Source organism: Ostrinia nubilalis, chromosome 21 (genome assembly GCF_963855985.1).
Source record: "Ostrinia nubilalis chromosome 21, ilOstNubi1.1, whole genome shotgun sequence".
NCBI classification, from domain to species: Eukaryota; Metazoa; Arthropoda; class Insecta; order Lepidoptera; family Crambidae; genus Ostrinia; species Ostrinia nubilalis.
This window is the reverse complement of record NC_087108.1, coordinates 8532050-8552759: the sequence shown is the minus strand read 5'-3', so window position 1 is coordinate 8552759 and position 20710 is coordinate 8532050. Positions and strand designations below refer to the sequence as shown.

The following is a 20710-nucleotide window of genomic DNA, read 5'->3' as shown; positions in this document are numbered from 1 at the left end:
TTTGAGCAAAAGGAGTAAATCTACTTGAGCCTATATGATTCATGTTTGAGTGTCATTACATAATAAGGTTCTTGTATTCAGTTACAGGACCTTTTAGGTCAGCGTGATTGATGAAAATTATGAATTCATTTCACTCTTTAACTATGTCAGAGAAAACTTAAAAACAGTTAACTCAGTCATTTTTCCTCTTCTACTAAGTAAATATCATTTGGAATTTTCCCGGAAAATGAAAATTCGTTTTCTCCATTTGCCTCTGGTAAATTAGACGGCCTCGCACCTGCAATGGAGACAGGTTTTTGATGAAAAAATGTAGAAACGTCATGAATTTTCCCTGGAAAAAAATTCCACTGAACTCAAAGTTTAATCTTTCCAGTATGTCCCTTACGTCCTGTATAATTTAATAACTAAATAAAGCTTCATACCAGTAAATTCATCACACAGACAGGCCGGTCACGTGGTCCGACGTCACGCTTCCAATTACGTGGCGTTAACGCAGTGTGGGTCTGAGCTGGTGGAAAATTCATTTCGCATCAATTGCTTTTCAGTTTCAGAATTTATTACTGTTTGCAATTTCGTTTTGTGAATTATATTTACTAGCGACCTGCGCCGACTTCACACGGGAGTTAGGTAGGTATGTATCATACCTTTATCTAAACCTTTCTCTTGAATCGTACATCTACTGATAAAAAGTTCGATGTGCAGTTTAAAAGATCTAATGATAGGACGGATCTTAGGTGTATTTAGAAATTACTTTTGCGGGAGTTTTTCTTCTCCTTTAACTGCTATACCAATTTATATTTAATACTAGCTGACCCGGCGAACTCTGTTCCGCCTTAAAGGCAATAAATAAGCCATCGCAATTTTTCCTTATTTGCTCGCCGTTTAGACCTACCTGGACTATGACAAACATTTTAAAACCAAAATCAGCTCAATCGGCCCAGCCGTTCTCGAGTTTTAATCAGACTAACGAACAACAATTCATTTTTATTTATATAGATAGATTTTTCGTTGAAATCTTGAGGAGAAGGACATAAGCAGATGTTCAAATGGACATATCTTTTTATTCTATGGGGAATACATTATTTCTCTACTCAATTTAATTAGTTAAGTGAATGAACTATCGTGTATACTATGGTGAAATATAAATTTTAATGTTAATTGCGCATTAATTTCAGTTACAAGTTAATGATTATCGGGTTAATGTCACTATTAAACACTATTAATGTCTAGTATCTACCACCACACCTTGATTGAAATGTCTTTCTCTCTAGTAGGGTTTTATAGGCCTTGTGATATTCCCTCCAAAAAGCACGAAGCTTGATTTTTAGGTGTCATCTTACCTGGATCGAATCATGAAAAGACGTAACTGATTTTAATAAATTTTCCAGGAGCGACATTTTTAAAGAAAATTTGAAGTATGGAAAATGTGTATTTCGGCCCTTTTTAACTGTCAATTTGATACTGAATTCTTTGTCACGATCTTTTGTGATGTTATAAAATGCATATTTTTAAAAAATAATCGCAATTTTGTTAGTTACGCCTTTTCGTGATTCGAGCCACGATTAATAAGGTTCGGAAATGAAAATGAAAAACCCCTTGTGTTAAACTCAATCTGGGATCTCCACAATAGTCCAGCTGCTTCGGGTGATGGACTGACGATTTCTCGAAGATAGTTGGCTGTGATTGGTTGCTAAAACAGAAAAAGCTTCTTTGGAAAGCTTTCAAGTAACGTCCAGTGTTAAACTATCATTGACTGAAATTATACATTTTCTTACTTACGCCGCTATTATTTTGCCAAAAAACCGTTTTTACTCGTTCGTAACTAAATAAGTTAACCTAGTGTTACTAACATACCTCGCATTACAAAGATCATCACTCATCGTGATTCATATTGATGGCAAGAGTGTATCGACTAGGAAGCAGGGACGTAGCTACTAAGGGGCAAGGCTGGGCAGTGCCTTTGGGCCCCCGAATCCTTACCAAAAAATCTCAATTGAACTGAACTTTGAAATATTCTCCCATTTTCAAAATAATTTCGAAAGCTGTATCAGGAGTAGGTAAGTAAGCTTAATGACAATAAACTTGATAAAACCTAACCAGTTTAGATTGCACTGGGGCCCCATTTTTTTATTTGCCCCAGGGCCCTTGATTACCTAACTACGCCACTGCTAGGAAGAAGAAGAACATACTCGTAGGTAAGTACACCCGTACACATACAGCTAAAACACGAATGTTTCTTTTCGAAATTACAATAAGGTAACCTCCTCAATTGCAAACCCAACATTTATACAGAGGTGGGTAAACATCACGCTCTCCAATTATGAGGGATACCGCGTGGGAAGTGGCACATGGCAACCCTCAGTCGTGGGGTGAAATGTGGAATGTGGTAAGTAACAATGCTCTGTTGATTAACTTTTACTTTAGTGGTGGACTAATCGTTTCGTTTATTTGTGTGGGAAGTGGTAATGTTTATTAGGAGAAGACACGATAGGTAAATGTTTGAATTTTATTAAGGTACGACTATTGGTATTTATTGAAGCTTTCAGTTTGGTCAAGATGTAAACTCGAGTTTTTTTAGTGAGAAAATCGTCTTTTTGTAATTAAATTCTAATGATATTAAAACTACTTCAGTTCAGAAGATATTAATTAGTCTACGCTCAATGTAAGAGTTTGAGCAAAATTACATACCTACTACAACAAGTGAATTCCTGTGACTTTTTTGTCGATAAACTAATAGATTTTGAAAATATTTTAAGAGGCTTAATTCATATTTTATAAATTATCTGCATACATAATTATCATCATTAGCTATCAAACTATAGGAGACATTATTAATCCCAGCTATACTGTATTTAACGTGTATTATGCTTCATAGTAATAAAAATGTGAACTGTTAAGGATAAGGTCAAATGTATGCAGCACGGCAGTTACAAAATAAAATCCCAAAAAATATTTCCGAATAGATTTTATTCTTACAGACAATTCCATTATACTTTTATATACTAAAATACAGATGACAACAGTATGTACCGATATTAACACTTAATCTAAAGTACATACTTATATTAGGTAATCCTGTTTTATTTAAATTGTCAATGTATCTTTTGAAACGCAGAAACAATTAATAAAATTTTCCATAGATATAATTTAAAACAAAAAATAAATATACAACACAAAATAAATTAACACCAAGTAGTAAATGAAAAGAATATTCAATAATGTGTGAGTATTGTGCAGTACTGAGAGGTTTACTCAAAAAGTCAGGAAGAAAATTTAAAATGTACAGTACTTACTCGTTGACTTTGTATTTTCAATTAAGTTTTACAGTTACTCGCGGTTTACCCACAGATAGGGTGTTTCAATGTTGCCCATATGTAGTACATTAAATTACATTTTCAGTGAAGCGAATTGTTCCGCGACTCAAAAGATAATGACTTTTCGCGCGTTATGTTCAAAACGTGAGGCGTAATGATAAGGGTACATGTGACCACAGATAAATTTTTTTTTTATTAAAAACGTTGTTAAAAAAACAATTAAAACACATCTTAAATAAGTTAGAACAAGTCATTTTTTATTTAGTTGGAGTATTTTATTGATAACAATGAAAAATAAATATTTTTTGAGTGAAACGATACCCAGGGACGACAACGGTTGCATGTACCCTACTGCCTCGAAATAAGGGATTATTTACAAAGGTCATTCGTGAAATAAGTGACAAAAACATGTAAAAAGATGGAAATTACATTTACCCTTTGTCCTTAATGTTGTCATACAAAATGGAACAGTGATAATTTCATGAATACTTAATATACCATTACTTACATAAAGTACTTATAAGTACACATATACAGGATCATAGTAATTTTATATACATCTTATTATTTACATAATGCCTGCCTTTAAGTGCACGCTATATCTATCTACTCCATTGTACTTAATTAACAGTATTAATTAAAAATTTGTGGGATATGATGTTCATCCACAATAAGGAAGCTAGATGTTAGTGCTTCCTTCCGAGCGGGTGTTATGCTCGGGGACCAAGGTCCAATTTACACCATCTTGGTTTGCCTATATATACTTGGCAGGATATAAAACTCCGTCACCGCGATGCAGGTTTGTATGAGCGGCGGAGTGTGCCATAGTGAAGTAGTGACAGCGCCATCTGTTGGTCACTAGTTTGTAGTGGCGTCGCCACACCACTCCCCCCGGAAGTACCGGAGGTGGATGACGTCAGGATGAGCTCAGCAGTCTGTGCGTGATGAGCTTACAAGTGCCAGTGTGCTCAAGTCTGCGGTGAGTCGAGACGAGCAGGTTGCGGTGCTCTATCCACGGTGAGTCGGGATAGTGAGCGGCGGCGTCTTCGATGGTCGGGCGTGGAGCTGGGCCAGAGCTGTACTCGTGACCAGTGAAGTGACGGTTGCTTGCTGCCGAGGAACCAGGAAGGTCGGTTGCGATCTGCGATGGTCCCTGAAGGCTGGATGCTGGCTTGTTGAAGACTGGAGCTGATGACGGAGTGGCGGAGATGGTGAGGATGGCGGAGGCTGATGCCAAAGATGGTGGTGATGGAAGGTCACGTTCCAATCACGTCGGGGTCACCAATGTGGGATATGATGTTCATCCACAATAAGGAAGCTAGATGTTAGTGCTTCCTTCCGAGCGGGTGTTATGCTCGGGGACCAAGGTCCAATTTACACCATCTTGGTTTGCCTATATATACTTGGCAGGATATAAAACTCCGTCACCGCGATGCAGGTTTGTATGAGCGGCGGAGTGTGCCATAGTGAAGTAGTGACAGCGCCATCTGTTGGTCACTAGTTTGTAGTGGCGTCGCCACAAATTAATAATAAATATACAAAATAAAATGCGTTGTAATTGCTGAATCTATCTTAAAATAGGAACCAAAATTATTATACTTTATGTAAACCCATTGTAAATAAATATTTTAACTTAATAAATTATGGATAGTTATTATAAAACTCTATCATATTTACATTTAGTATTACTATTCACAGAGACACTTCATATTCACATTTCCTAAGAATAAATAAAAAACTGAAGATAATACAAGTTATTAAAGATCCGATATTGCTAAAGGTTGAAAAATACACAAGTTTTCATAACTGAAGTTGAAACATCAAATTTCTGTCAAGACTTTCGAAATAAGAAAAGAAAGATTAAAATTATTAGCACCAGAGAAGAAACTTATAATAATACAAGCGAAAAACTAAAACCTACGATTTACAGTAGTATTTCTTGACAAAAGGAAAATCCACAATCATTCGTGACGGCACGAAAGTTTTTCATATCTACTAAGGCTGCGTTTCCATTGGAACTAAAAATTGAATTGTCTAATACTATTGAAGAGTTCACACTACGCGCACGGTGCTCCATTCGCGAAAGCAACCTAGAGGTAGGTCTATGCTAGCGATACGAGCACGAGCTCGTACAGAGCTGTGGACGTACAATGGGCCACAGTTCCAGCTGCCCATTTACATTTTTTCTCTCGCTCTCATCAATAATGGCGATTCTTTGCGATAGACGACATGACCCGAATTGGGTAGCTGAAAGTGTGGCTCATAGTACAACGAGTCTATTACAATCACTCTCTTCGATAGTAGTAGAGCGCGATGCAAGACCCATCAGAAAGCCACGTACGTCAAAAAACCGACAATATTCGAGCCAAATGCTCGAAGCGCGCTCGTTCGAGGCTCGAAAGTCGGTCCACACTACACGAATTCAGACTCAGCTCGTGCTCCACTCGTGCTCGGCTCGTCGTAGACTCACCTTAGTGGAGACGCAGCCTAAAAATCGCGATTAAACAAAACACTATCACAAAGGTTCGCTGTCCAATCACTCAACTGAAAAGAACACCTCACTATTATAGTCCACTTTGTAGCCCGTCGAGCCGCCTCAGTCGTGGAAGTCCCGCGGCTCCGGCTTCAGCTACCAGACCAGACCCTCGGGGTGGAGGGGGGGCGGGGCGTCTCCGAAGGTGAACTCGGGGGAGGATGGCCGCGGGAGGACCAGGTGCTCCGGCGGAGGGAACTGTTCGGGGAACTCGCCGCCTGGCAGCGACTCCATTCCGCCTGCGAAACGACCTGCTCCAGTTATTATTTGGTTCATACACGTCCAAAAAATTTTCAGTGACATGATTTGAGACTTATCACCGAGTGCCTTAATTGGGACTTGAACCCATGACTTTCGTTTGCAGGATAACTGCTTTAAACCAGTGTTTAGCTCAGTGCTTAAATAGATACGGAGTATGTATTATAAATGCAAATGCAATGCAGCCCATTTCATGGGGAAAAAGGAGCGATTAACCTCAGACATTTAGTTTATGAAAAGTGTTCTACTAAAGTATTACATAATTATGTCGATTGTGTTACTTCAAATACTAATTAACGTACGAAATATGTCCCTTTCCTCTTTACTCTAAAGTATAAGAAGTCTACCAACCTGGCTGGTTGAACGGCATTGCCGGCGGTGGATGGAAGAACGGCGCATCATGGTGGAACGGCGGGCCATACCCAAACTCGAACTTGCCATCTGCCGTCGCGAAGTACGGAAACCCCGGGGGGCCCTCCTCTAACCCTCCTGGGGAGAGGTTCATGGGGAACCCCCGCATCTTGCGGGAAGACCCGAAGAATGGACCCCTGCCCATTGAGGTGAGCTGCTTCAGGCGGCGCTCTTTCGAACGCTTGTTTTGGAACCAGACCTGGAAAGAGAAGGTGGTTTAGTATAATGGATAGACGTAAGTGGAAATCAGTGCTTTTTTTGGTGGTTTAAAGTAAAGTTTATGCTGAAAACTCAAGTTACAAGGATATCTTGTAATTGTAGTGCTCTTACAACCGATTTTCCAATTGTCATAGTTAAGAGAATAGGAATGACCTATTGCCTGATTTTTTAAGTAAAAATGACAAAAAGTCAACATTATTCTACGAAGAAATTGACAGGCAACCTACAATTTCACAATCTACAAGAAAATTTTCAAACATGTCATTACTTTTAACCGAAATTCGAGCGGATGACACCTCCGGCGTCAATATACTCTTACTCCATTAACATTATGTCAAATATCGAAAGTTATTCGCTGAGAACTAAGGCAAAGCCCGAAAGAAAATTACCATTACAAAACCAACTGTCATAACTCAGCCGCCGCCACCACATACCAAAAAAAGAAATGTCATTCCAGTCGCAGTAAAGCAAAAATGCAAATACATTAGTACATTGTCGGTTTGCGCGTTTGTCGGTGCTGTACCGATGATGTTTATAGCCAAAAACCGCGGCGTTGCGGTCGCAAATAAAGTAAGAACGTATTGTTTGTATTTGAAAGAATACTTTCCTGAAAAGTTATTCTTTTGTACTTTTAATAGTGTACGACAGAACCTTGTAAGAAGGACATGCTGTAAAATCTTAATTAAGATGGCCCATTTTATTACAATATTCATCATTGTACCTAAAGCTATAACCAAGCTCAATAGAAATTATGGTAATTAAAAGATAAACTGCAATAAAATGCCTCTTCTAACTGAAAGCTTATTAGATAGACCTAAAAAATTGAACCAAAAGCACTTCGGATTAAAATCGCACCTATTGCTACTAAATTAAGGGCCTGAGCGCAGGTATTAATAAAAGCCAGTCTTTTCCATTTTTACGGAATTGCATTAGCTATCCCATAAGAACTATAGGCACAAACTAATTAAAAACAAACGAAGGTTTCACCAAGTCAATGTACAGACAAGAAATAATAGTCAGAATAAACAATACAATTAAAAAACAAGCAGAATTCTAGGAAAACTTGATTGAATTAACTCTACTTTTGCTTGGTACTTTATTATTGAGTCCAGTGGTTTGAAAATCAATTTCAGAGTGTGCAGGAAAATTGCGGTGACAAAAACGCGATTGTGTTTCTCATTTATTAAAAGTAAATAAAGTTGTATAAATATTCATTTATTCATTGGTTCCGTCGCATTCTATTAGCAGTTGGTTATGAAAGTGTACGTTGAGACAATAACTTGATATTAGTGCCAGATTATTACTAGAGATGTACTAACTTTGGCGATTAGCTCACTAGTCAACTAATCTGGCTTCAAATACCGACTATAGTCATCGACTAGTCGTCAATTTCGATCATTTCATAATAATAATATGCGTTTTCAGAGGTGAACTATTCCTAGGTCTCATTTCGTTGCGACTACTGTATACCACAATAACTCCTATCAAAGCTAAGACTCATTCAAATTTGATGTAAGACTCAAACCAAGTATCGTTTTAAATCATAACAAGGCAACAACCAACGCTAAAGCTCAGCAAATAGTCGTAGACATCGGTGATCGGTACGATATCGATGGATTCGATTTGCATCACTATCGCTCGTTTAGCGATTATTCGTCGCGTGCCGGCCGCGACTAATCGCGCGAGGGCTGCGCGCGCGCACCTGTTTGTTCTCTTCAAACGTTTTGATGCGTGAATTGGGAGGCTTTTGTAATTTACGTGCAATGTCATCTTATTATAATTATGTACAAGTGTAAGTAGGTATTTCCCAATTGCGTCAGAAGGAGGGTTATTAAATAGATTTTTGAGAGATTTTCTTGCAATTTTGCTTGATATTTGTGTAAAATTAATGAGCAAAAGGGATAAATAAATGTTGTAGAGATTAGAAGATGAAGAAAAGGGACTGAATTATTTGTTTTTACTTCTCAAATTCTCAATGGAACAATTAAACTTTTGACGCACAATCCTGGGAGTAAAAGCTGTATTCACTTATAATTTACATTCACATTATACGAGTAAGTAATATGTTGCCTAAGTTTTTGAAAACTTAATTGTAATTATAAAAATAATAATAATATAAAAAACATCCTTCAAAATAAGATTCATGTTACCTATATTAAAAGTTCAAGGCGGTTTTGGTTAATTTTTCAAACATTTTAATTAAAGATGCGTCGCCAGCCCTAACTCCCCATAGTTTCGTGTGCTTCACCCATTATCGGACTTTTGACGCACATGACATGACGTGTTTGATTGCCACGATTTCAACATTGACAATGACCCACCTATGTCGACCTAGGCCTAGTAATTGTTGTAACCATTGCTTTAATAATTACTAATAATTTAAAAACTTGAGTAAGTTTGAAGGAAATATTCCTTTACCTAACTTATGTAAATAGGTAGATGAAAATTAAACAATAGGTACTACGATATCAAGCGACCAGTCTAAATTGTGCAGTTCCAAAATTATGAATTACCCTTCGTTTTCGAATTTGTCAGACTTTATTTTGTTCTTATACGGTAGAGTGGAATAGGATCACACCTCACTCTTCCCGTGGATGTTGTAAGAAGCGAATAAGGGTCAAATATGCGAGCGTCAGGCCTCCCCAACCCATCTGGCCATATAGTGGGGATTGTAAGCCAAATTCTTAGTATAGCCACATAGCAAACAAGAGAGGTTTATACTTCAGCCTCCGCTGAATTCTCCAATGAAGACCAAAAATTACCTGATCGTGATGTATCTATTCTTCGTCTTCTTATCGTGTCGACAACAAACCTACACAGTGTCAGCCCAAAACCCCGCTACAAGAGTGGCGTTGTCAGCAGCATTCAATAATCTTCCTGCGTGCAGTTGCTCGGGCACTCCGGGCACTCATGTGTCTATTATTTAAATCCTAAAATTACGTAGGTCTTGCAACTTTGAAAGTGATTACTTTTCAAGGGCGTTGTCATCCAAGTGTGCGCATCCTCCTTTCGATTCAATTTGTCCGTCAGTCACGCCACACATTACATTAAACCAACTAGTTTAATCACGACTCTATTTAATGATGACTTAACTAATAATAATTGTTGCTAAATAATTTCTTTTGCGTGAACTTAATGGCGTTAAGTTTTTAAGAACTTTTTTCAGGTTTTCGGTAAGTTTACGCTTGATGCCTGATTTAACAGTAATAAGTAATTAGTGGCGAATGAAACTGAATGTAGAGGTCCTTCAAACATTGATATGTTCAGTGTAATTATATTAAATTTGTTATAACTCGTTTGTTTTAAATTATGGTTGAATTCGTGTTTGGATTACTTTTGGAAAAATTTAATTAACTGGAATTTGAACACACAACCCGCTTAGTGGGGTACTAACAACTGATGACGGAAGAATCAATGGCGTCTCTTTTATCGTGTTTTGAAAGGTTTTTACCTTAATACACCAACTCCATTTCACAGTGCTTTTTAGTAAGTAAGTAGGCAGATAGGTAGTACTAGTTTTCAGCAAGTTTTAATTCAATTGTAGAGTAGCATATTATTGCAAGAACAAGATGAGTACGCACAAATAAGTACCGCCACGGGGTACACGCGGGGAGAAGGGTCACCATAATTTAGGACCATAATAAAACTATTTTGGAACAATAGAGACTTTAGACTTAAAACTAACTGGTTTTCTGATGCCATTGATCCGTAGACATTTAATTTTGTCAAAGTTTGAATGAAGGCACTTATGGAAGCAATATGGTACATGATATCTTATGTCCTACTTTTGATGTTATTTTACATACAGGCCATTAGGGATAGAGTATTGTCACAACTCTATTGATTTAGTAACTAAAATATCCGAGATTTCTCCATTTATTAGAGACCAGAATTTAGTCCGATATAACAGTCAATTGGCTAACTGGCTGGTGAGCTATATCACTTGCCGAGTGCGTTTATTCCTTATTTGTTTGTATCTTTTCTTAATGCTGTTGTTTAATATTAAGATTCAAGTTCAGATCTGCCATCGTCAGTCAATAGTCTGCCCCATTTTATTATTCTTACAGTTCAAAATCTAGTGCATCGTGGTCACCCCGCAAAGCCCGCTTTGAACGCGCCGCGGCAGCGCCCACGCACGCATTTGCACAGAGAACGCATTTACGGGCTGCTCGAAACTGGATCTAATTCTCGCCGAGTGATTAACTGCCGATTTTGATTGAAAGGTCCTGTGTCCTGTTCTCGTTGTGTTTTGTAATTAATTCCGAAAGGGCTGCGCAGATTGCCTCGGTGTTGTAAGAATAATGTGCTTTGATTCGAGAGCAATTTTCAGATTGATGTAGGGAGCTGATAAATCAACGTATTATAAGACCCATCTATTTCATTTTGGTATTCTTGTTTTGGAACTTACATGCATCGAAGTGCTTTAAAAAAGGTGTAGAGTTTTTTAACGTCTATTATTGACTACTATTGACAGGCAGTGATCGCTATCGACAGTCTTTTGTTTAATTCGTTCACTACATTCAAAGCTAAACAAAAGACAAACTGTATCGCGCACAAAAAAGGTCAGCAAAAAACAAGCCACTATCGCCAACTTTGACATTCTGACATTCAAAAACAATTATTGCATAGTATCGGTAGTTCAGAATTCAGCCTTGGGCAATCAATAGCCACCACGTTATGGCCAAAAACCGTTTTTATTACTTAATGGGTGCCCGATGTCAGTCAATTTTTGGTAAATATCGCCTTGTTAGGTCATAATTGACTCGTGCTCAAACCTTTTTTGCTACTGAATATTAATGGCTGATCGTTGAACTTAGTGATGTCATGCTGTTTATGCTATTTTACCAAACACGACCGTTTTTGGACTGTGAAGTAGCGAACGATGGAAGTCTTTACTCTTTACTTTCTTTATCGCTTGACGCTTGACACTTCGTATACATTACCGTCCGTTATAAATGTAAAGTATTGTATTTAACATGAAAGCAAGTGTTTCTCATATCAAGTGCTATTTATAAACATTATCGTACAAGGTTAGGGTGACGACTGACGACGCCGCGGGCCTCGCGCCGCGGGGCGCCCTGCTACAAGCGGGCTGGTGTTAAACACTATATTTCATACCGCGGCGAGGGCCATTCTCTTACCGGAACGCCGACGCCTCACACAATCGTAAAACACCATCGTAACTACCCGCTAAACCAACACATACATCGACGAGTCATATTTCAAATTTTCATTTTACGATTACTGAAAACATCGCGGATTACACCTAGCCAGCCACGTTTATGTCAACTGAGCCTTATACGACCGGCATAACGAGTTACGAGCGTTTATTTGCCCGCTCGCATATCCGTTTCCCACCATTATTTTGATTTGAGCTTAGTTAAAAGAGACAGATATTTAACGGCTGGCGCCTGTATAGCATTGTCTTATTACGGTTATTAGTCGGAGTGTTATTAATAATCATGAAAAGCTTTACGACGTCTGACGAGTAGTTTTTGTGTTATGAAAGCTATTTAGCGTTGTAATAACATGAGGTTACGCTTTTTCTGTCGGGGAGAATCGCACGCTAGAATAAAGGATGATTGATACAAGAGTTGTCTATGGACATTGTCTGTGGTTCGTATAAATGATGGCCGATCGACTACCTGCTCCACAGGCGCCCCCTAGAGCTAATGTGCGCACATTATGAGTTCGCTATAGCGAGTGCCTCAAATCAACCGCCATTCCTATGCGACCTTCGAGGGCACTAGCGCATTATTAGCAATATACATAACAGAATCGAGAATTCAGCAAGATTTGCATTTACATAGCTCGGTTAAATACAAATTAGTGTCTATTACGTCGATGAAGCTCGTTTGGAACAGCGCAACCGCTCATTTTACGGTATCTGATACATATAGAAAGATAATTTATCGGAAAAAAGAGGAATATTGGATTCAAAAGCTGCATAACGAAGTTAACCTTTGGATCTTTAGAGTTCTACAATTGTCATAAATTTGGTTATTGAAGGATAACTAGAGTCATCCGGAATGCGTCAGGGAAATTAAATTGCCTGGATAAGATGGAGTAAAACAATTAAAAATTACCACTCTAGTTTCTTTTACATCAGATCCGATTAAACTTTAGTAGGTAGAACGTACTGCAAGCAACGTGTACAGCGTTAAAGATATCTGTATTTTAATCAAAGTGTCTTTTACATTAGTGCAAAAATAACTTATAGCCTACTCCCAAATTAGCTTTAAAGCGCTTCCAAAAACCCTAAATACCTAGAACAGCGCAACAATCAGAATAAAGGTGCACTAGTAATTTGGCCCAGCGTTGAGAGAGGCACGACGGGGGTTCGACTCCCCGCGGTGACCTCCACAATATACCTACGTAACGAACGGTTCACAACAGTTGTACCTTTTTTATCCGTTCCCGAACCATAAAGTTTATTGTGTCATGCACCATATGGGACGAAACCGCGAATTCTGGACCCTCGCCGTTTGCTGAGAATTAATGGGCTTTTACAAACAATAATTGTATTACCGTAATTTTTGATAAATTTACAGTCAACAGCACATCGGACTACATGTTTTGTTGCAAAATTTCATCACAACTATGACACTACAGTTAAGCTTGATGTGTTGTCGTATAAGAACCTATGTAATGCCATTGATTTAGCATGTCATCAATGTAATGATATTACTTAGGCTGAGTTACACTGACTTACTTTAACCATGACTATAACAATAACCTGTGTTTTTGTATGAAGTTTGACAGACTTTTGACGTTTATTATAGTCAAAGTGATAGTGAAACCCAGGGTTAGCCTAGGGGCAGACCACCAACCACCAACTTTTAGTTGGCCAATAGTTGGGCCCGATTCTAATTTGTATGAAGAATTGACCGATACCAAATCGGTGTAATGTGCGCACTTTTATACATATCCAAACTGATTAACAGCCCAACCTAACTATTGGCCAACTAAAAGTCGGTGGTTTGCGCCTAGGCTTAATGTTACAACGAGGTTGCATGTCAAGAATGTGTAATGACGAGCTGTTTTCTTCCTGGCAGGCAACAAAAAGAATTTTCTTTCTCTTGGCAAATGTCGGAAGTGTGACAGGAGAAAAAGGAGCGCAGACGTTGGGATTGGGAGTTTTGAAAAAGGAACAAATCGCAAGATGGCGTCGCTGAGGACGCGGCCACACGGCGCGCGCGTATGCCCCATCTACCGCCGATTGGCGTGGCGTTGGTAAATTGTGCCTCGCGAAATTGTACAAGACCATTTTTGGTTTTTTACTTGATTACTGAAACTTCTTTGGATTTTCTTATACGTATTACCTACAGCACATTTTATATTCCAAAATTGCAATAGCTACATGACACTAAAAAAATGTACAGCAGTTATTATTTATATTATTTTTGTTAAACTCTCCCCAGTTAAAGAGCTATTAACTTAATAGAATAAGGATCAGAATGGTGCTTTTTCTCGTAAAAGTGACCATAAGTATCATAAAAATAATAATGACACTAATCAGCATTAACCACGCTCTGTTCCACTGTGTTACTAAAAATTATTGTTTTTCTTGTATTTTCTCAAAAAAAATTTTGCTGCCTCGTTAAGAGTGACATGAAACGCGTGGCACGGCATGCCCCAAAAAGCAAAAATTTCAAGTAAAGAATTAACCCACTTAGCCGTTTTCACGGTTATAAAAGCGCAAAATTTATGTTTTCTATCGAACAAAAATCGTGGTTAGAGCCATTAAGGATTCCATGATAACTCTATTTTACAATACTTTGGCAGTTTAATTGTCATTTTTATGATAATGGATGCGAATTTAAGTAATGATGTGTTTAACTATTGGATTACACTTACCTAATTAAGATTGTTAACAATCTATCTATCTATCTATATAAATAAAAATGAATTGATGTTCGTTAGTCTGATTAAAACTCGAGAACGGCTGGGCCGATTGAGCTGATTTTGGTGTTAAAATATTTGTCGTAGTCCAGGGTAGGTCTAAACGGTGATCAAATAAGGAAAGATTTGCTTATTTATTGCCTTAAGGCGGAACAGAGTTCGCCGGGTCAGCTAGTCCTTAATATAAAGCAATTATATTAGCTATCTTCATAATCTAGTCCCTATCCCTATTTTATCAAAATAATATAGTAGCTTGGTACTGGCTTGGCACTTGGCACCACCATCAAAGGTGACACTGTGGTGACACCAGCCATAAAGAGAAAAAATATTTTCTAAAAAAGTTTTAATTCTGAAATAAATCTTCATATCTGTCCATCTTTCCCGCCAACCCGTCTGCCTCGGCAGATTTGTCTAAATTTAAAAAAGTTAATCAGTCTGTTCTCGATGTGTTCTGCGCTAAATTTACCGTGCAGTCTGTTTCGGTGATTCCAATTTGTGACTCGTCTTATTTTAGTTTGGTAATTAGATGTTCAACGCACGACGATGTTTTTTGTCTATTTCTATAAATTGTGTGATTGTGTAATTATTTTTGATTTAACATTAGAATAAATAACATTAACGTTGAGTGTAAAGTTATAATTTGTAAGTACCAGAGTGGGTTGGTGGTCTATTTTCATTTTTCAGTGATTCGCTGAAATCCTTTGCTCAACGTGGAAATTATAATAGTACTAGTTAATAAGAAATGTATTTAAGGTTCTACGATTGTGTAACAACAACGGTTTACAAATGCAATAAAAATAAGTATAAAACAGGACAAAGGTGCATAAAACATGACCCATTTATTCTACTAACAAGAATTCTGCTTTTAATTTGTGATAACGGTGTTTTATGCCAGTACCCGTGCTGGCAGCCAATCGGTGCGTTGCGTTCGAAAATCGAACGTTATCAGTGAGCTGATAGCGCTCGCTACGGCCATTGGTCACGCTTTTCAATATGGCGGATTTATCTCGACTGGTTTTAGTGCATGCACTTCAATTTTTAATGACGTGCTGAAATAGGTACGAACCTATTGCATCGTTATTCCGAGGTCACTCGTAATCAGGAGCGCTGGTAGAGCAAGCAAAAAAGCCATTAAAATGCTTACCTACAAGTTTTGCACGCTAACCAATGACAAAGTGAACTAAAGATTTTCACATTAAGATACATAGTTACTTAGGAGGAATACCTAGACATACAAAAACAAATTATGAGAAACAACATTTAAATTGACCCTTTTTATTTCTAGCTTGAAAACAAATGTTAGCATAGCTTATTAAGAGACTGTAAGTAGGCATTTTCCTACTCCTGAAAACATATTTCAAGTTACATTATTATTCTTTAGGTAACTTTTTCTAGCTAACTCTTTGGCTAGTTTCCACGCAAGACGAAGATGGCGTATTCCAACTTCTTTTTAAATAATTGTAAAGTTATTTTCGGCCAGCATTCGCACAATCGATGATCCAACTTTTAAAATCGTTCTAAAGAGTAGTACCTAAACGTTTTTTGCTGGCCAGTAATCGTTGTGAAAGTGATTTAGCACGGTGTCAACAGTCAACGTCACGGTCGACGGCGAGGCCGGCCCTCTTCCGCGTTCGTCCCGACCTCATCGGCTTCCTACACGGAGGTTGGACAATTGACAAGATGGCGAACGCAAAAAGTTTGGGAAGCAACGTGTGCGATACTTCCTGCGGCTTTTTCTGTGTTACAATAAGATGGGTGTTTCCGATTTTAGGTTCTTATTTTGGAGATAAGTACTTTGGTTCGCATAATCTTGAAGACTCTCTCTTACATCGGTTGGTAAATGGAAGATTTGGCTAGCACACATTACTCTTTCTCATCTGGTAAATAAGAGAGGGTCGTGCTTCTACAGTCTGCTGGTGTTATTAGATAAGTTACTTACAGCTTAGCTTGTGCTTAATAAGTGAAGTGAACACACTTCACTTATTACAAGATGTTATCCATTACGTCACTTTGAGTTACCTTTAAACCCTTTATTTTGCCGTGCACTTTTAAAATTAAGTTACAATGTAAATGCAGTGTTGCCGACAGACCTGACAATTAAGACCGTCTAACAAAAAGGTTTCAATTCGCTGCTCCCACAAACGAATAAAAAAGTGAAATAAAACAATTTTCTCACCGCAAAAACCAACATCGACAATCAATCGAGCGCATTACTATCGATATTGTCACGTCACTAGGCCCGTGGAGCGTGAACCGCAACTATTACGTGCTCAACTTTACAAAGATGTCGGGGAAACATCAAAAGGTTGATGACCTTTGCTCAAAAATCTGTAACGCCGAAAAAAACTGGCAAAGTCTATTTTGCCATTTTAAATTGATGGATTAGTCTCAAGACAAATGGATAGGAGAAGTTCCTGCTGACCATCTATGGTATAACATAACGAAATCGCTAAATAAATCACAAGAAACTGAATAAATCATAATGCCACAATCTAGGCAGTTTAAACATGAAAAAAAACCTACTACTTAAGTAAATAAAAATGCAAATAAAAAAGGTAAAGTAAATAAAATTCAATCAAACAAACATTAACCTACTTTTCTGACGTTTCCGACGCTCTATCACAATTTTGTCGCAAATTTTAATGAAATCTGTCAAAAGAAACTTAGCATTCGGACATGTTTGAAATAATGTTTCAGTAATGAAAATTAATCCAAATAAGCAGATTGATTTATTTAGATCCATAAATGATAAATTCAACACTTTGTTTATACAGGTTTCAATCGGAACAGATTCGGGTCACAGAAGTCAATAAAGTGTTTTAAATAAGGCTCGAATAGTTTTGTCTCTTTCACTCGTACCAGTATCCTAAAGCGAGAGACAGAGTCGGAAAGAGTCTGAACTGAATATATTCGCAGAGTAAGACCACGATTGTAATTAATTTGCCGTAATACCAGCTACTCTAGGAAACTGGTGGCGTGGCTATAAATCACAGACTCGTGGGCAGCCATGATGGATTGCATGCGTATGCGCAACTTTCTGCTAGGGTCGCCAAAAAGGCTTTGATTAAATTGACAGATTTATACGAATTGGATTTTAATTAAATGACTTTAAAATATGAAATCGTATGTTCTGAAAATTCTGGACGATGAAAAATATTTCATTTGTGTAAATCGTAATGTGACAAATTTAAAATTAGCAGAAATGTCACATTTACTAAGATATCACTTGCGGCCATGAGGAAAATAAAATAGGTATTCAGTTTGAAGGAGAGACGCGATTATCATTTTCCTTAACAGAAGAACAATAATATTAAAATGACAGTTTCAATGTAGTATTGAAACCGGGTTCGATTCCCAGTGGGGGCAGATTTTTCTGTTCGGTTTGGTTGGTGGTAGGGCTTATTCTAAGTCCGCCTGGCTAGCTACCACCATCTTACCTAAGTCTGTCGCCATAACAACAATGTTAACAGCATTGTTGTGTTCCCGCAGTTAGAGGTAAGATAGCCAGTTCCTCCGTGGTTGAGGATTCCGGGTGAAGCTCGCTTCCACCTTCGGCCTGATCGTCACTTACCATCAGGTGAGATACAGGCCAAGAGCTTCCTCGTTGTGGATAAAAAAAAAAAAAAAAAAAAGTATTTTGTCCAATAACTGTCTACGAATTTACATACGAGTATACGCTAGCATTCATATGCATTTTTGGTTAAAAATAGGACCTATTACAACTCCAGAAAGATGCCAATGTTCAGCTTAATGTGCTCTCTAAAATATTTTCACTAAATAATTTCAAATAGTGACAACCCTATAATTTGCGCCGAATTGAGATGTACATTTGATTTTTATGAAAATCGTCGATAGTAATTAATCATTGATCGATTTATGAACGATCAATGTTTTGATACCGAATTATTAAAGGCCTGATATATACGTAAACTATGCAATAGAGTGAATTTAAATTCATTTAAATAACTCATAAATAAATTATTTGACGCCTTGATTAAGATATCCGTTTTTGTTCTCAGTTAAATTACAAATTATGATTTATCATTTTACGATTTTAGTGTCATTTATCTGAATTTTGAATAGTTCTATGAAGAGTCCCAATAAGTACCTACACTTTCCATATTTCTTAAGTCCACTTTAACATCACTATGCCCAGTGCTCCAGTCCCACCATTCTCGGGACAAAAACTGAAATTATTTTTAAAAACATTTAAATTTAATTTTCATTCCGCGATCATAACGACACGCTAAAATATTTACTCACACAAGCAAAGCGTTGACAGGTGCCCCATTAGTTTTAATTATTGTGCGCATGCTCCACCACCATAGCGCATAATTTCTTTGGAACAAACTTAACAAAATTTGATGAAGTGCCAGGTAATCATTTAAAAAAGTTTTGTTATTAGATAAACTAAACAAACGAACGCAGAACATAGTACGTTTATAATGGCTAAGCTTTGTCGTATTCTCAAACAGGTACATCAATCCAAAACAATAATCCAAGAGAGCATCAATAGAAACTTTTCCAATCGAATGACCAGGACAGGTAGGATTTATAAGACAGCAGCCAAATTGACTGATGGCCAGCCCAGGGCGATCGAAACATTAAGCCCTACGCAATATTAATGTACCTTATTCTCACCCGGGGCAATAAAATAAATGATGTCATTTTTTGTCCGCGCGGGGAGCTCTTTGTCCCAGTGTGCGCGCCGCGGCGGCAACTTTGCCCGCTTTGTCCCGCCGCACAGTGTGCCCGCGGGACGTCCCGTAGACAAAAGATTTTTGGCGCCGCTCTCCAGTTTTTTCACTGATAATTTTCGCGAACGTACACGAGAATAATATGACGCGGCTTTTTGTCATAATTAATAATTTATTGCTTTCGACGAGCTTTGTAACGCCGCACCTGCTTCTAACGCAAGGTGCTTCTGTCTCCTTCATAAATCATACGTCTCTGTTTTACGGTAAAAACTATCCACGGCTTGTTGCAGCGTAAAAAAGGCAAAAATACATTTGATTAAAGGAGGTGTGGCGAAAATGTGTAATAATAACCCATAATTTTGTGTGAAGAAAACGCTTTGTGCAGAAGTTCATCATGAAGGAATTAAAGCGATCAGCCGATGACGGCACGCGAAATATTATATTATTAGTTATTACTTATAGCAACGTCCGAAGCATTTAAAAGGTGTGGAGTGTAGAGCTATAAAATGCATTTTCAATTTACTTTCCTATAAAAAATATATTCACATAAACTTATTCAGGTACTTAACAAATTATCTCCATCTTGTTTTCGCATGGTGGTCGTTCATAAATAATAATTCGCTAATAAAATATACGGTTGGTTAAAAATAAAAATAATGTCTCATCATATAGTAGGTAGTTGTTGAAAAAAAGTGACTGCGTTTAAGTTTAATTCCGTAAAAAAGTGAAGGTAGACAGGTTATTTTCTGGCGCAATCGAGCATAACGCCGCCGCAAGACGAAGGCACGGCATTTCATGGGGTTTACGGCACAATAAGAACATTAAACGTCATCTCTTCATGCAAATCCCGCTACGCGGCGCACGGCCGACATTTTTACGAGAATTGACACGAAACGCGCTGTAAAACGTCTATTTTATTATTCGTTCATGCGTGCACGGAGCCGTTGTTTTAATAATCACGATTAAAATTACGAATTTATTGCAATAATGTCAGTGTTTTTAGATAAAGTTCGGTTTCGATGGGCCTGATCCGCGCTCCGAATACATTTCACGAGCAATGACACGGTGGGAACGACTGCAATTTTTGAGGGAGCCTTTTTATGGGCGCTTAGGTGATTTCGTCGAACTCGCTTGCATCGCAGTAACTTGGTTAAATAATGCATTATTACAGCACAATGCTGATTATTATCGGAGTTCAGGAGGACCCATTGTGCGCCGAAAGAGAAGCGCGGGACATAAGTGCCCTCATTACTCATATGAACAGAATCTGCCGTGAAAACATATTTTAAGATAGTGCTCGAAAATTGGGTCTTATTGCACCGGGTTTAGGTTCATAATTCAGCTTATTGCATTTTGGTGATTATTATTTGTTTTAA

General features: G+C 37.8%; 1 protein-coding gene across 1 annotated transcript in view; it reads right to left on the bottom strand.

Moving 5' to 3' along the window:
• The window catches only part of LOC135082466 (LIM/homeobox protein Lhx5), a 369539-nt gene that overhangs the window by 302627 nt on the left and 46202 nt on the right, over positions 1-20710 (bottom strand). Inside the window, exons 7-8 of the mRNA XM_063977261.1 lie at positions 6457-6715; positions 4835-6098 (exon numbers count right to left, since the gene is read on the bottom strand). Coding sequence (XP_063833331.1) covers positions 5944-6098; positions 6457-6715 — 414 coding nt within the window. The 3' untranslated portion in view covers positions 4835-5943. The remainder of the gene's footprint in view (positions 1-4834; positions 6099-6456; positions 6716-20710) is intronic.